Source organism: Anas platyrhynchos, chromosome 5 (assembly GCF_047663525.1).
Source record: "Anas platyrhynchos isolate ZD024472 breed Pekin duck chromosome 5, IASCAAS_PekinDuck_T2T, whole genome shotgun sequence".
Lineage (NCBI taxonomy): Eukaryota > Metazoa > Chordata > Aves > Anseriformes > Anatidae > Anas > Anas platyrhynchos.
The window spans coordinates 58790417-58806824 of NC_092591.1; the positions used below are offsets into that span (position 1 = coordinate 58790417).

Here is a 16408-nt window from a genome sequence, read left to right on the forward strand (position 1 = left end):
AAACACAATTTTGTGTAACAGACCACGTCCAGCACGCGATGCAGGAAATAAAATAAGGCAGCACGAAGAACCAAACAGATGCACACACTTCCAGAGTCCACAAGAGGGGGTCATTCAATTATACAATCATTTCACTTCTGTTTAAAAGTTCCACCCACAGCATATCACAATACAAACAATTGATAAACACCACGTGAGAAACTGGACAACAGCTACAAGGAATTTAACGTTTGAGAACTTATGGTAGGCTGTATTTGCATACTGGAGTGAGAAAAAGGGTGTCACTTTTCCTGACTATGCTAAACAACCAAAAAACATCCTTGATAGCACAGTCTGAATGGGACACAGCTAGCAAGGGGCTAGATGCATTCCTGGCCCAAAATACTCCAAACAGAGACCAGTCAAGCCTATTATACTTGGCTATACTGAAGCAGATACACTGCTACTCATTTGCAGCTAAGTAATTAACAAATGCAGAAACAGCTTAGATTGATGTCACACTCTTCTTGGGAGGCGTGCAGCATATTTTACTTACACTGAAACACACCACGGAGCTGTTGTGCATTCATGTCCCTGTGCTGCAGCCGTCCATGGGTATTTTGCTGGTTGGCAGGCTCACAGAGACCCTCACGCAGGAGCTTGGGCTGAGAGCTGAGCAGCAACACACAGGAGGAGGCCACAAAGTCCTTTATAAAGTACTGGGCATTTCTCCTGTTTTCCAACAGGTAGCCACCAGGTAGCCTCAGCTTCCCTCTTAGCGTTACCTGGACAATAAACAACCTTTTCTTTCCTGGTACAATGCAGTTCTTCTTAGACCTCAGTTGCATTGGAAGTAAATAGATAATTGTACTGCGGAGCTTTCTATTGAGATCCCCAGCAGCTAAAAAGCATTAGAGCAACCAGCTTAAGTTACACACTCATCAAGTATCTCTTAACTGCAATGTTGATGTCACTAAGTAAATATTTAGCCACAGTCATCATTCCTCCAAACTGTTTTCCTTATCCCACACATTACAAGTTTCTGTTTTTCTCCCACAAGTATCCGATCACTTCCAGCAGCATTATCCCATGCCCTTTGTGTACTCCCCCCTGCTCCTGTGTACACAAACCACTCCAGCACTCAAATAAATAGCGCAATCCAGTGACTACAGGAAAAGCTCTAGCACAAATCATGCTCAGTCCTTGAATTTCCTGCTGGCAAAATTGTTCCAATCCCATAGCCCAAAAGTTACTTTGGTGTGTGATTTAGGACTGAACGTAGTTGCCTCGTACAGTAGTACCAGAACATTTTCTTAGCTGCCTTCTCCCCTTACCCTGTGTGTCTTTCCAAGCACCGCTCCTTGTCCTTGCTAAGTGCTACAAAGCGCTGGAGACCCCCATGGGGAGCAATGTGTCCGCCTCGCTGGCGGAGAGGAGTTAGCTGTACAAGTGTGAGGGGAAAAGAAGGGAGGCTGAGGGGGCAGGCAGAAAATGTAAGCTGTTTTTTTTGCCGTACCTGGTGAGAAAGACCTGGCGAAGAGGAAAATGCTGTAGAGTGCTGTTTGGTAAGTAGATGCTGGGGGCTGAGCAACAAGTGTTGGGGTGCACTGGCACCCAGGCACCCTTCTCTCCTCACAGCTTGCCCTCAGCTGCTACCCACGAGTTTTATTTCGGGGCAGCGAGGACCAAACGCGGTTTTCAACACTTTCATCGACCCAGCAGGGAGAACTTCTCCTCAGCCCTGTTTAACAACGACGAGAAGCCTTCCAAGAAGCGACGACGGGATTTCTCCGGGTCAATGACTAACCAGGAGCGGTGCCGGAGTTGCTCGTACCTTGTCCTCACGGGGGGTCGGGGCAGCTGAGGGGACAGCCGGAGCCCCCGGCGGGGCACGGCCGCCCCGCGCCGCTTCCCTCAGGGCGTTCCCTGCCCGCCCTGCTGCCGGCTGAGGTGCGGCCCTGCCCCTCGGCCGCTCCCTTTCCAGGAAGCGATCAGTACGAGGCGGCGGCCCCCCGGCAGACACCGTCCGGGCCGGAGCTCGGCAGGGCAGGTAGGGGAGGCGGCAGGGCCCGGGGAAGAGCAGGGGCTGAGCGCGGGCGGCCGGCGGGGGGCTCGGCTGCGGCGGCCGCCTCAGGGAGGGGAGCGCGGGCTGCTGGGGCTCGCTGCGGGCAGAGCGGGTGCTGTGGTGACACCGGGGAGCTGCCTTCTCTCGATTAGAGAGCCCGCGGACCTTTCGGGGAGCTCCCTGAGGGGGTTTTCTTGTGAAGGTGGCCGCCGAGCCCGTGTGGCGCTCTGTGGGGTCCCCCGGAGGGGAGCGGGGCTCGGCGCCCCGTGCGGGTGTGGTGCCAGGGAAGGCGCGGAGACACGCAGGACCTGTTTGTGGGTCGGTTTTTATCTCTGCCAGGGCACCATTAGCCCGAGCGGCGTGTAGGTGCTTGTGCTGGGTGACTTCACCTCTGGGATTCACGCAGGGTTCAGCGTCGACACCTCGGAGGAGCGATTGCGCCGTCGTGTTCCTGAGTTTCTGCCTGACAGAGCCCGGACATGTTGGTGGCCTTGGCCCTGCTGTGCCAACTCCAGGCTGTGGTGGTGTCTGCGGTGCCGCACTGCGCTGAGGAACTAAATGACCCGAAGCACCCGGAATCCGAGGATGGTAACTGACTTTTACCACAATTTTGGTCTTCCTGAAGTCAAACTGTACCTAGGTTTTCTTCTACTAACTTCTAAACTACTTTCTTCTTCTGCGTGCAAATGCCTTCCCGCTTCATAAACACACTTTACAGTTTTATTCTTATTTTTAGTGTGCTTGAATCCCTTTTGCTGAAACGTGTGATAATTTGGGTGTCAGTAATATATGTGTATCAGATTCACCAGTAAGCGAAGCTTGGGACAGCCGAGCTTTTTCTAAGTCTTTGGATTATTGTCAGTGATATGAACAGAGAAATGTCAAAATTTGCAAAGTTTGAAATCTGTATTAAGACGGTATTGCTTTGATACTATCTGAGCACGTTACATCACAGTTTTGTATATCCAGAATTCATTTAAAGTGTTTATTTGCTTGGTGTTTGAGACTTTTTTTTTTCCTCAGTGCCAGATCCCTTACAACACCTTGAAATATAGTGCTGATATTGCAGTTCCCTACTTTGGAAGGAGGGAGGTGGAAAGGAGGTAAAAACAAATTTAGTCTTCAAGAAGGACTCAATCACTGTGATGCTGAGCCATCATAGTTAAGCCCTGATGCTTAACGTTTAAGTGTCAGGGCTTCATAAAGGAATTTTTAAGATAGCTGCCCCGTCTCCTCAGTGAATAAGGAGTGCAGAAAACTTAACCCAGATTTGCAAAAGCCATCGCATTGAGCAGGAACTCCTTCAGGGCAGTAGGTTGATCAGAAAACATAGCTAGCAGAAGAATGCTGAATACAGGTTATTCATTAAAATCCATATTGCTCTGGGGCAAAACACAGAGCTGCCAGACTGCTTCTACCCTCCAAGTTCACAGCACAGAACCCTCTTCTGGCAATAGACTTGGTTCTCTCATTTTTTAAGACAAAGTTGGAAAGTGGGAGGCCCATCTCTTTTATCCGATAATTTAGCAATTAGAACAATTGCCAAGAGTATGGGGTACCTGCCTTGTGAGGTTACCTCTTCAGCATTTTCTGAGCCTCTTTTACCACTAGAGTGACTTTATTCAGCACATCGCATGGATGCATTTTTAATTAAATGTTAGGCATGCTAAAATGGGATTTACCATCTTGTCGTGCTATGGCTCAAGAACTGCAGTTCCGTCACGTATAGCAGAGAATTCAAGTTCATGTTTCATTCTTCAAATACTATCTGAATCATGGGATCATATGTAATTTGGAGGTGGAGACAGGTACACATTGACTATGTCCTATAAAGTAACAGAAGGCACAGGTAAATGGATGAAGGCTCTGAGAGCGAAAAGGAGCTTGTATCACTGGGAAGAAGGGGTCGTAGGTTCTGCTGTATTCTCCAGGCAGCCTCATTGTGCACTTCATTCATTAAAATGCAGCAATTATCTAAGTTAATTCAGAAATATAGTTAATAGCACTTGCAAAGAAAGGTATGAAATACTACTGAACAAAACCAAAGATCTGTTTCAGACGTATTAAGTTACTCCTATGTGATTTGCAATGAACCAAGATATCGATAATATTTATTTCTGTGTAATTCTTTTCCCTTTCTAGAGAGCAAAATATTTTGAGATACCATTGCCAGATCTAATAGCCACTATTAGGATAAAAATTCCAGAATGATGTGATAATCCAGCCAAACAAGAACACAGAGCTAATTTGTAGCCGAATAACTTTATTCTGAATCTCATCTCCTTTTTTAGCTGTCTGCCTTGGTATGTAACAATGCTGTTTCTGAATTACAGTTGCAAAAATAATCCTCTAGTCATCTTACTAAACAAAATAGTCTGGATTTCTTAGAGCGCAGATTTGGCTTTCACTGAAAGCCAAGCCAGAAAACTAGTTCTGTCATATAAAGATGATATTTCTTAAAAGAAGCTATAGCAGGAACAGGCTAAAACTTGACTATGAAAAATACCTGGTGAGAAAACACATTCCTGTATTCCAAAGCCTTCTACAATTTCACTAACTTCTGGAATCTTACCTTACAACTTACTCCACGAGGCTTCATAGGGCTTGTAATAAGCACAAAAAAAGAAAAGAATTAAATTTCTTCAGAAATGCCTGCTGCCAGTAATATTCCTATCATGGACTACTTCAAAACAAATAAGCAGGGTAATATGCCAATCTTTACATAAAACTTCCTGCCATGGTTGTGAAAAGAACTATTCCTGTGAGTAGGACTCTGTGGCCATGATGTAAAATCTAGTCTATAAACAAACATTGGAACTCACAGACACCTGAATCTTGATAAATGTATTTTGAAGATTCTTTTGGAAGATGACTTATTTTTTCTTTCCCCTCCAGTAGGTCAGCATCTTGCTGGGTTTCAATCAGACTGGATTTCTGCACTCTCTGACTATGCTTTGTTCTCAAAGGCTCCAGTGAAAAACTGATGCCCGTATCCCAGAAGGGATAATACTAAATCTTGAACTGCCAACTGCTGTCTTGAGAACCAAATTCTCTTGGCCATTATAAGAAATAGCTGAAATGCTTTACGAGAGGAAAATATGTCCATTTTATATTGCATAATTGGAAAATTTAGCAGCAAAGACAACATATTAGGAAGAGAGCTCGATGTTTTTTTCTCCTCTATGTAGTTGAGAAGAAGAGAACTTCTACAGAAAAAAGTTGACTCAACATAGTCCCTTTAAGATATTAAACACTCTTTAAAAACAGCCTTCCTAACTTGTCTTAAATCACTTTTTTTTTTTAAACTAGTGTTCACATCAGCAAAGGAGGCCAATTTATTCATCGGACGACGTCTTCTGAACAACAGATTTGATTTTGAAGTATTCACACCGGATAACCTGGAAAGAGAATGCTTTGAAGAGTTGTGCAGTTATGAAGAAGCCAGAGAAGTATTTGAAGACCCTGATAAAACGGTAGTTGTTCAAACAAATTGATATATAATGAAGGAGGTTATTGAATATACAATTACTGTATTTAAATACTATTTTTTACAGCAATTAAAACAAGATGATTGCTTATTTTATAGTAGTAGAGGCCCAAATTAGATACGATTATTGCTCTTGATATGCAGTGAATGTGCTTGCATATGTACTGTTGCGTTAAAGACTTGAGATAAGGGCTCCAATTCTGCACAATCAATCAGAAATGAAACTTCAGAAGTACCACTTGTGGCTATATCTATATGCATTTCAGAATCTTAGTAACTTCTCAGCATCTGGACAGAATGTGTTCCAAATGCTCTACGTATTAATTGGCTAATCTCATCCTTATTTAATGCGAAATAAGCGTTTTATAAGAGAGAAGTGCAAGCTAGATCTACATCTCAGCTATTGCTGAGTATGAGTAGCATAATTTTTAAGTTGCTACCTATATGCACCTTGGAAAAAAATATTATTTAGACAAAACAAATGAGAAACTTTACAGCCCAGTAATAGAACATAATAATGGAATAATTAATAGAATAATAATAGAATACTTGCTGCATGTAGCATTAATCTCTTCACGATCCTAGATGTGCTCTGCACTAACCTGAAGAGCAAGGAACACCTAACCTGAAGGTGGAAATGCTAGTTTGCAATTGCTATCATTTCCTTAAGGAAAAGATGAAAATGTTAAATCAGACACTTTCTGGAGTTTTGCTAGACAGCAAAAGTAGAAATTATGGCTAAACACATTCAGCGCACTGCAGTTACGCAACATGAAGGTTTTTCTCTTAAAGAATCCTATTATTTTTCCTAGCTAATATGAATTCAAATTCTGTTCATAAAAATGTCTGATTCTTAAGAACTTGACTTTGCCTCATTGATACTCCTATGTAGGGATTACAAAGGTTAACTGTCACCATTTTTAGTATCACAATATTTGCTAACTTCTGCAGGCAGCAATGTCTCTATGATGTAACAGACAGCTAAATGCAGTTCAGTATTTCACCAACTGGCATTTTATTCTTTGTGAAATGGTAATTTTTATGCAAATTTGAATGTATGACATAAATATGATGGGATAAGCAAGTACAAATCCCTCATCAAGAGTTGCTTCTGTTTATGCCATTGTTAAATTCTGCCTACAGTACCATATTTTATAAAATGCTCAAGGTTGCCAATTATGGATCTTTTATAAATCTGATCCTTTGTATTTTTATAGATGGATTTTTGGAAAGACTATTCAATTAAAGGCCCTAAAATAAAAACAGGTAAATCATCTTTTTATTCTTTTCTTCTTTCCTCTTATTGCAATGTCTTGTATTTGTTATAACAGTACCTCCTTAAAAATACACCAGTTAGCAGATCTACAATTTGATCAGGGTCACAAGTATGTGAAGAAGTATTTGGAAGGCATTGGAGGAGAGACATCTCAGAAGCTTCACATACAGAAAAGGGAACATATACTCACCTCTGCTTTAAGCTGAATGTGAACTGTGTTGTACTGATACTATGGCTTGTCAGAGCACGCCAGACATTTGTGGAAAGGAACAGCTTTATAGCACAGCAGAATTGGTATTTCATAGTGCACACTGTAGAGTATGTAGATGGAAAAAACCCTGTCTGAAAATAACCAATATTTTATTTCCAGGTGATGAAACACTACAAAAGATTAACGTCACAGGACTTCTCATCAGTCTAGTTGCTGCTGGAGTAATGTTAGTCATAATCGGACTGCTTATCTTCTACTGCTGCAAAAGCAGATGCAAATCAAGGCAACCACCAGGGTAAGGAACTTCACTGCTTAGAGGGGGAAAAAAAAAAAGTAAAAAATCCACCTTGGCCTCTTACAGTGGAATTTAAAAACCACCACTGGTTGCACTGGTTGGTCTAATTGTGTTCTCAGATAAGCCAACAGGAGCTCTAGTTCTCAGTTTCCTGGAAGCAAAGTTAGGTGAGGACTAGCAGTAAGTAGTTTCGCTGAAGTTAATTAGTAACAAACAGCACTTCCACAGCTGACACAAATTCTGTTTTTGTGTTTGTGTGTCTTCTTGGGTCCAAAATACCCTTGCTTAAAAACAGAATCAATTTAATAGGTTGGGGCCTGCACTAGAAAGTGTAAGTGTGCTCTATTTTGCTCTCAAAAGTAGAGTGCACTTCATGGCATTTAACCTGCTTCAGATGTGGAAGGAGGTAGATAGGAGGAAATGCTTCTCTATCGATTCTCCAGCCCTGCTTCATCCTAAACTTCAATAGAAGAGGAGTCTGTTCTCTTCCCTACGCATTTCCCATTAGTGAACTATTCTTACCCTGTGGTCTGAGGAGAGTATTTGGATTCTGTTGTTTATGATTGTTAACGGCAAGGGCAGGTTTTTTATTATTGTTTCACAACAAAGACTTTATATTCTGTCTTCCATTTATTAAAACAGAAGCTGCTACTTAAAATGCTGTTAACTTTGTTTAGGCACTTGGATTATGCAAGAAGTAGAAGACGTAACTCTACCAGCATCTTCAGAAGGCATGAAGAGTTTTCTTTAAATCCAGTTCCTCTCAGAACTGATGATTCAGGACTACCAACTTATGAGCAAGCAATTACTTCAGGTGGACAGCATGAGATACCACCGCCTCCTTACCCAGGGCCCCCAAAAGGGGCACGGGTGTTCAGAAAGTCCATGTCGCTCCCTGCCCCTTAGCTACAACCCTCCTTCTGGAGAGAGGGGGTATTACTGAAGCATAACATACTTTTTTAAAGTGCGCTACCTTGCATATTGCAAGACAGTTTACAAAAATGTGAAAGATCTTTAGCATAACTAGGAAAAAGTGAAAATCCCATTTGGGAGAAGTGATCTGTTGCAAAGACTGCAGGACAATTCTTTGCATGAGGTTACTGCGCTAAGATGAGGGAATGTATTGGGATTAAGTCTTGTACTGTTACACTCTTCCACATGCACTTTGAGCCATCCCACCATACTATTGATGTTTCATTAATAGTTTCATCTTGTTTCTTTAGAAGGAACAGTATTTTAATTGGTTTCATAGACGCTAACCATTTTTGTGACTTGATGTTTTCAATCACTAAGAAATCTACTTTATTGTTTGTTGTATTCACTTCACTGCTGTGTAATTTTCTATTCATTCTAGTAATAGATTTGAGTTTGAAAATTACTTTATGAGTTGATCAAATTTAAATATGTTACTGCTTCTGGAATACATTGGCTTGTTTTAGACATTGCTGGTTAATACTACTTAATTTTATGCATTTTTGTGATTATTTTGGATGAAGAGGAACCATCAGCTGCAAGACATGTTACCCACTCAGACAAAGTATACTTTAATCAAAAGGTTTTTTGATACTCCAACATGGTATTTAGTGTACTACCAGTCTTTTTTTGGGGGGGGATGCTAAGCACAGAGCTAGAGATTTGTCCCTTGTTAAAATTATGGTTAGGATACTTTGTTTGGGAAGTACGCAGGTTCCATGGATAATGTTCCTCTTGCAGTCTCAGTATATAAATGGGGGAAGAAGAGACATTCTTCTTGTGGAATAATATGCCAAACTACTCCAGGCTTTTCTCTAGATTTTTCCAGGGACACAAACATACTAGTTAAATGGGACTGACAGCAGCACTTTCAAGGAGAGGGATTTCACAGGGATTGTAAAAGTTCAGATTCTGTACTGGTTTACGTAATGATGTATGCAGCTGGCAAGATCACAAATAAACTACAGAAATTGGACTGAAACCTACTTAATCACTTGAACTTTGATTCTTCTGCTATTCCTAAAACTCATTTGCAAGTGATTCTATGCAATGCAAGCAAAAATCTTGACCTTCATATAATGAAAAAAAAACACACCTAGGATGAGTAACTTTACTGCTAAAAGAACTTATAGCATGGATGTTAAACTGCACCTTTTATATACTTCTATAGCATGTAACACTTCAAAATTAGTCAATGAATCTGCAGTTTAGACCCTGAGGGTATTCAAAATATGCAGCGACTGACATTCAAATAGTGGTTACATGTAACAAACAAGTGGTTGCATGTACACGTCCCGTACATGTACAAACAAGTGGTTACATGTACACATCCTGTACATTATAAATATGGAGCAAAGTTTAAAATTAAATTAAACATAACAGACTTACCTCATCTTAGATAGGGAAAAGTTTCCAAAGTAGTCAATGGGATTGTTTGTTTTTTTGTTTTGCTTTTACTTTCATAGATGGGCTACTCTGTCAAAACACTTACCTTGTATCTTGTTTTGTTTTAGAAGTTCTTACTCATCTGGGTAGTACAGGAAAAATAAATAACAGGTAGACCATGCTGTTTTGTGAATTAAGTATTGCCACACTTCCATGTTTGACACACCATTTCCTTTGCAAATGTAGTTACTATCAGAATACAGAAAAGAGCAAATAGAACTCTGAGTTCTATTTGAACTCTGAGGTGAGTGGAGGAGGTAGTTTTAGAGGAGCAAAGCAGGAGCAAGTTTAATCCAGCTTGTGTACAGATGTAAATCATCAGAGCTGACCTTCAGGACTTTTCTTTTCAAGGGCTGGCAGGAAAGGCAGTGGATTTTAAGTAAATTAACAGACATCTACTGTGACAGATAAAACCAGAAGTGTCTAAATGAAACCCTGAGAAAAGTTACAGAGTACTTTAATTCTGTTTCTCACAGAACAGGTTTAAACATGTCACAGTACTTAGATGGTCTTGGCTATCACCTTGGCCCATTTTTAAAACTTACTTCGTGTTGTCCTTTCAGCATCATACCAGTTTACAGCATGCAACCTTTTAGAAATCTGAATAGACTGTTAGTTAGAGCAAATACCTGACAGTCAGAGAAGCAGTCTCCAATTCTGTCAACTGAAAAAAGTCACCTGATCTGTTTTTTGCTTCAGTGACACAGAAAACCCTACTATGTCATTTCTCAAATCCTCTGACGAATATTATTATAAGAATTACTTGCATGCGTGTGTGTGTGTGTGTGTGTGTAAAAAACTGGAGGAACAAAAACAAAGGACCACATGGAAGCGTACCTCCTCTGCAGTTTAGGAAAATGTGACTCTTCAAGTGTTTGATTTTGGTCCTACAGAATTCTATGGCAAGGTTTATATTGACTACAACTGCACTGGGATTGGAGCCAAAAATGAAATAACTTATTACTTCAGGTAGTAAAAAAAAAAAAAAATATAATGCACTACCCCATTATTTACCACAATGCTGTTCCCAAACCTAATTTATAGGTTATTCGACTGTCTTAATGATGTCTACTTACATAAGCTAGGATTTTTGAGTCTGATCTGCCCTCAAGAAGTATATTTGGAAAGCACAATAAGATCCTTCATCTTTCCTACATTACTAGCTCTGAATAAGCTGCGTTAATTATCCATAGGAAGTCATTAACAATTCTTTTTGATTACTTTGATCAACACTACAGGTTTCTTTGCAGCCTTTTTTTCCCTTCTTTAAGCCAGGAAAAAAAAAAAAAAAAAAAAAAAAAGAGGCAACCTTTCTATTTACAGTCTCATCTTGCAACAAAAGTTTTATTGCTGCTATCCTCACTTGTTCCATGTGGTAAAGAACAGGAAGGAAACACCAGGTTTGAAACCCATCTGTAAACACTTTAAGCTTGCTCTTTCTACACTGTAAATGTCTTTTCATTTATTCTTGTCACATAGAAACTTCCCACTATACAGTTTTCATGGTCAAGAACTTTCACATTTTCCTCTCAAAAATGTGAAGCACGCCTTCCCCAATGCTGCTCTTTATTTAGTGGTAACTTCTGACTGTTTCTAGTCATTCCTGAACTGTGTAAATGGTTCTTGTGACTTCACTGTATTTCAACCCTCCTTCTACCCACCTAAGATGGCCTTTTGAATGCAGTTGTCACTAGTTATGTTTTCATTGCAACTTGGATGTTAAGTGCTGGCATTTTGGTGAGAGAGAAGCAGTGACATTTAAAACTCTGCTAGTCTGTTATCTTGCAAAACAATTTCCAAAAAACACATGCACAGGCTAATCATAGCAAAAAAAAACACAAAAACAAACAAAAAAAAACACACACAAAGTCTAATTCAGCCTAAGGTTTTTTTGTTTGTTTGTTTTACTAAAGAGAAAAACAGATAAAACCATTTAGAATTTCTTTTTGTGAAGCTGTTAACAGCAAGCATACTTCTTTATGGCATATAGCAACTGTCAAAGGGGAAGAAGCCTTTTTTTTATAAACATTGTTAATTTCTACTCTGGACAAAAGCTTCCTACGTCACTGTTCTAGTTCACTTCAGCATCTGATGTATATAAATACGAAGGAAGGTTCTGAACTGTGAACAGCAGTCACCGGACACAAAGCCCTCAAGACAAACAAGCCAAGTGAACAAGGCGGTGTACCCTTCCATCTCCCTTGGCTTTCACTTTGGTGGGAAGCTTTAACACACTGATGTGTCAGAAAAATTCCCATCTTCTAAGGATTAGTTAAGTGAGCAAGATCATGACAGAGCATCAGAACAGGTGTGCAACACCAAAGCAGGAAGCAGAACTTCCTTGTTCAGTCACGGTGACTTCACTCTGAAGGGATGACACACATTGCGCAGTGAGAATAAACTTCTGCAGAGAGGCAGAGAGGACAGCTGAGGGCAGCTAGGTACAGCTGATAACGTAGCACAACCAGGTCAGACAACTTCCACAAGAGCGAGTAGGATCAGCCTTATCTCCCTGCACAGAACCCCACTCCTGCCACACAAGATGAGCTGAACTAGCTGGTTAAAATTCCTCAGAGTAGTAGTCTCTTGTATTTGAAAATCCAATGAATATTATAACCAGTCACCTAAACTGAGACTTGGAAAACAGCTGATGGGGTTTAGGTGCTTCATTCTGATTAAGCCAAAGACCTGAAAGGATCAGAAAAATACTTCAGTCTTGACATTGGTACATTTCAACACAAGTTTTGAAAAGGCCTTAGAACAGGTTTGGAAGTTCTGGTGCAGTACTTGCTTCATTTAGGAAATGATAAACACTTAAGATCACTGAAGTTGTTTAAGCAGCTTCAGTTAAATTCCCTAAATATCAGTAACTACTAAATAAGTATTGAATATTACATGTCCAGTATTAAATGTTAAATACCCAGCTTGGATGCAATACAAAGGATAATATCCAGTAAGCGTTAAAATAAAATACTGCTTGTTAAACCATGAGCTTATCTGAGAACAAAAGCTTTAAGTTCTGTTGTTTTCCTACATTATCACTGCATATTTCTCCCACTTGCCTTACACCAGTACTGGTGCTTACTAGATCCCTTCATGAATCAGCTGAATGTGCTCATCCAGCAAAAATGTAGTCAGCTTTCTGGTGAGCAGGTGAGTTGAATCAGCTCAAGTGTGAGCGGTGGTGCCTCAGAAGGTGTGGAACCGCATGATCAGGAGGAGGGTTGCGAAGGTGAAGGAAACAGGGACTTCCCCCTCTTTGGTACAGAGTGCTTTCTGTCAGCTCACTCATCTCTTGTAGCATCAGAAGTGCCACGATTTAGTAGATCAACATTTGTTCTGCTCCTGAAGACTGAGATTCATTTGTCTGTAATTACACCCAAGCTTTTTATCAAATAAAGGCACTCAGCTTATGTAAGGAAATGCAAAGAACACTTGCCCTGAGGCTCCAAGATAAAGCATGTTCTTTGGAAGGCAGCACTTTCTTCCCTATTTATACCTTTCTTAGCATCTAGCTTGATGTTTGAAGAGGCCAACTGCCAAATTAAATGCAAAATCTTATCTGTTAAGCAATTGCAATTTTCGGCTTTGGTCAGAACCACAATCACAACCAAAAAAAACCACCCAACAATCAGTTGGTGATTAATAACAGGCCTGACCAAGGCTTGTGTTACTACTGCATAACACCTGCATACTCAGTGCTGCTTATGGAAGATAACCACAGCCTGGCAGCATCTTTACTTACACACAGCCCACACAAAGGTGCTACATCCACATTCTCTAACTGAATTCCTGGTTTGTTCAGCACGGAAGAAAGAAGCTGAGAAATTTTATTCTGCACCCTTTTTAAAATTTGTTAGATAATCAGTCCCAGCTCTGCTTTGGCCTGCACTTTTAAAAACTTCATCCGGTCATGTACACTCAAATTATTTGAATATTTCTCTCTCTGAAACATTAATTTTCAAAAAAAAAAAAAATGTCTGCAGGTCTCTGATGCGCTATTTTCAATCAATTTTGAAGATTCCTTCTCCCAGCATAAGGCTAACTGCTAAGTGTTTCTAGAGCTTTTGCTGACAAATGGAAGAAGCATTAGCCACTGAAAGCTAAACACCACGATGTCTGTGTATGTTAGCAAGCTATTCACTGTGATAGTTCCAAAATAAAGTACTATTATGAACCGAAGTATGATCCTTTTGTCCACTTTCACCCACCAAGCTGTAAGCTCTGACTTGCAGAGTTAGCTGCACACTGTGCTGAAGCTGCTGGTCAGCAGGTCCATCTGACTCTACTTCTTTCCCGTGCTTTGCAGCCCATCAAACACTGCCCTGAAGCATACCAAGCATTTTGCTGCAGAAACAATAGTTTAACTGGAAGATTCCTAATACAAGAATTTTGTATTTCTTTATCTCACACTTAAACATGAGGGAAGAGCCTGGGTAAGACCAAAACCAAGCCTGATCTGTTATGGAAAGACAACGGACAGAAGCCGTGCCCTTTATGGAAGAAGGCGGCATCTGGGGACAGAGAGACACTGGAAAAGCCTTGCAGAGCTAGGTTTGCTGTACCTGCAGTGAAAAGGATGCCAAAAGCACAGGCAGCAACTGCGGGCCCTAGGAAGAATCATCCCATTCAGTATTAACATTATTTAATTTATAACATTTATAATTAGAAAAAGGAAAGAAAGAAAGAAAGGAAGTTTCACGGAGGGGCTGCTATATTAGCTAACACAGTTCTGCAAGAGCTGGCTGGATTCTGGCCAAGCCAGAGTATGAGCAGAGAAACCCGTTACTGCCTGTGGAGGTAGCGCCTCAAGCACTCCTAGAGATTTCTGCACTGAATATGCCACAAGCTACCTCAACATCTCATCATCAAAAGCAAGTTTCCTGCTTTTGCTTGTCATCTCCTTCCTTTCCCACCTGCTTCTGGCTGCGACCTACTACTCTTTGCCCTGAACCAGCACTTGTTTGAAGCAAAACAAGCTGACTCAGCTAAGTGGAATTAACATGAAAATGTCCTGGCAAAAAAAAAAAAAAAGTAAATGTTCTTTTGCCAGAGGAGTAAATTTACTGTTTACCTTGTGACCAGAGTGCCTCACTGGGAGCAGGAGGGTGGAACAGGGAAGGAGGAAGGGAAGGGAAGGCTTTGGATGCCTTTGGGTGTCAGCAAGCACCTAAGGCATCCCATCCCTGCTGGGACACCATAGGTGTCCCAGCAGGGATGCACCACATGCTGCAGCTTTGAAGATCACTCCTTGAACATTACGGAGACAATCCCCACTAAAGTATCACCTTAAGTACTGAAATCTGTGCCTACGCTGCCCCAGGCTGGTATGCTGCACAGATTGTGTTACAGGACTGTAATTTAAAATTTATATATATACTTATATATATATTTAAAAAAAAAAGCATTAGATTGTTTTTCACAAAAATACGACTATTAAGTTAAATTTTCAGTTTGAGAGAGAAGTGCATGTACTATCAACACTGGCTACAAGCACTCAACATTTATGAACTACAGTCCTGGATGTGTTAAAGCCCACTGAATGTCAGTCCCTAAACTTGCTAGTAGCTGCTTTTGAAGCGGAAGCGTTCCTTACAAAAGCAAGAATCCAAATATTTCCAACCGACATTTAGAATCATAAACATGTCTAGTATGACTTTTAAATACACACCTTAATATATGCACTTCAATCCACTCATTAAGATAACACACGTAACTAACAGGATTTGTCAAATATTTTTTCGGCACTCTGAGACCTGTCAGAAAAGCTGTGCATGTGGCACAGATACAAAGACGATGTAAAAGCACTTAGTCTAAGCAGACCCTTTTGTTGTCGCAGAGAATAAAGTTACTAAATAACTTTTTTGTTACAAAAAGATAAAACAGGCAAACTTCAATGCAACTTTCCAACACAGAGGATGGCAACAAGCAGCAGGGATCAGCTTGATGAGAAAACCGCAGAAGTCTCACAAGCTAAGCTCTGGAGAACCGATTTTTCTCTCCGACACAGGAAATGCAAACTGCTGGATAAAATGACTTTACCTTGTGGTTACAAACATCAGTGGTGGTGTTCTCAGTCTACTCAACCTCTGTAAGAACTATGTAAAAGAAACTAAGCTTAAGAACAGCTATCATAACTTCTGCATATCTTTTCTCCTGCCAGTAAATCTCAACGGATGTTTGTGTGGCATTTCTTATGCAAAGAGACCTTATTGTCACATATCAGTATTAACATCTACACCTTCTCTTTAGAGAAATAACCTGGAATGAAAACACACAACGTTACAGTATACCTTAAGGTTTGTGTTGTCGTTAACTGAAGAAAAAAAAAATTGAATAAAACACCGGTAGTTTTACAATTTATTAGCATATTGTCGCAAATTATGGCAAGAAACTTGTACAATAGCTCCACACTAACATGCTGCAACCAACCACTACAGCTAGGTGGAAAAGGGATTGCGCTCCACCTACCTACAGGTATCAGTCTTTCCTCAGGGGCATTTGAAGCAAAACAATGAACTTCAAGTGGAAGTGGTATTCTAATGGAGATGAGCAGATATCCTGCAGGGAAATCTAAGAAAAAAACTGGAGGCCCTTCTGCCAACGGCAAGGCTACTTTCAGTGCATCAGCAGCACAAGTTCTTCAGTATTAGCATAAAACTGGAGGCATTTTCTAT

The 16408-nt window shown here is 40.7% G+C and overlaps 2 protein-coding genes and 1 long non-coding RNA gene across 16 annotated transcripts in view; 2 read left to right on the forward strand and 1 right to left on the reverse strand.

The window, feature by feature from the left end:
• CCDC73 (coiled-coil domain containing 73) overlaps nt 1–16408 on the reverse strand; it is a 92104-nt gene that overhangs the window by 72889 nt on the left and 2807 nt on the right. For 2 of the 12 annotated variants that reach the window (XM_072039223.1, XM_072039222.1), the window contains exon 1: nt 1496–1708. The exons of 3 other annotated variants lie outside the window; for them this stretch is intronic. The gene's annotated coding sequence lies outside the window, so the exon portion shown is untranslated. Of the gene's footprint in view, nt 1–1495; nt 1709–1813; nt 1956–2433; nt 2555–4287; nt 7150–9419; nt 12420–12445; nt 13099–16078; nt 16329–16408 lie in introns of those variants that run through there. 7 more of the 12 variants (XM_072039226.1, XM_072039225.1, XM_072039224.1 and 4 more) reach the window with 7 other exon arrangements.
• On the forward strand, nt 1226–9271 carry PRRG4 (proline rich and Gla domain 4). Of its 3 annotated transcripts, none has more exons than XM_005022035.6 (6): nt 1226–1544; nt 2451–2632; nt 5354–5517; nt 6749–6797; nt 7178–7313; nt 7991–9271. In XM_005022035.6, exons 2-6 carry the CDS (start codon nt 2524–2526, stop codon nt 8217–8219), a joined length of 687 nt encoding a protein of 228 aa, XP_005022092.1. In that variant the 5' UTR covers nt 1226–1544; nt 2451–2523; the 3' UTR covers nt 8220–9271. The 3 variants fall into 3 exon arrangements, with proteins under 3 accessions (XP_005022092.1, XP_027314767.1, XP_038036447.1); XM_027458966.3 differs by lacking the exon at nt 1226–1544 and adding an exon at nt 1891–2029; XM_038180519.2 differs by lacking the exon at nt 1226–1544 and adding an exon at nt 2156–2362.
• LOC140002670 (uncharacterized) lies at nt 2643–4389 on the forward strand. Its single transcript, XR_011809839.1, has 2 exons — nt 2643–3147; nt 4187–4389. It is a non-coding gene; the product is annotated as an uncharacterized lncRNA (long non-coding RNA).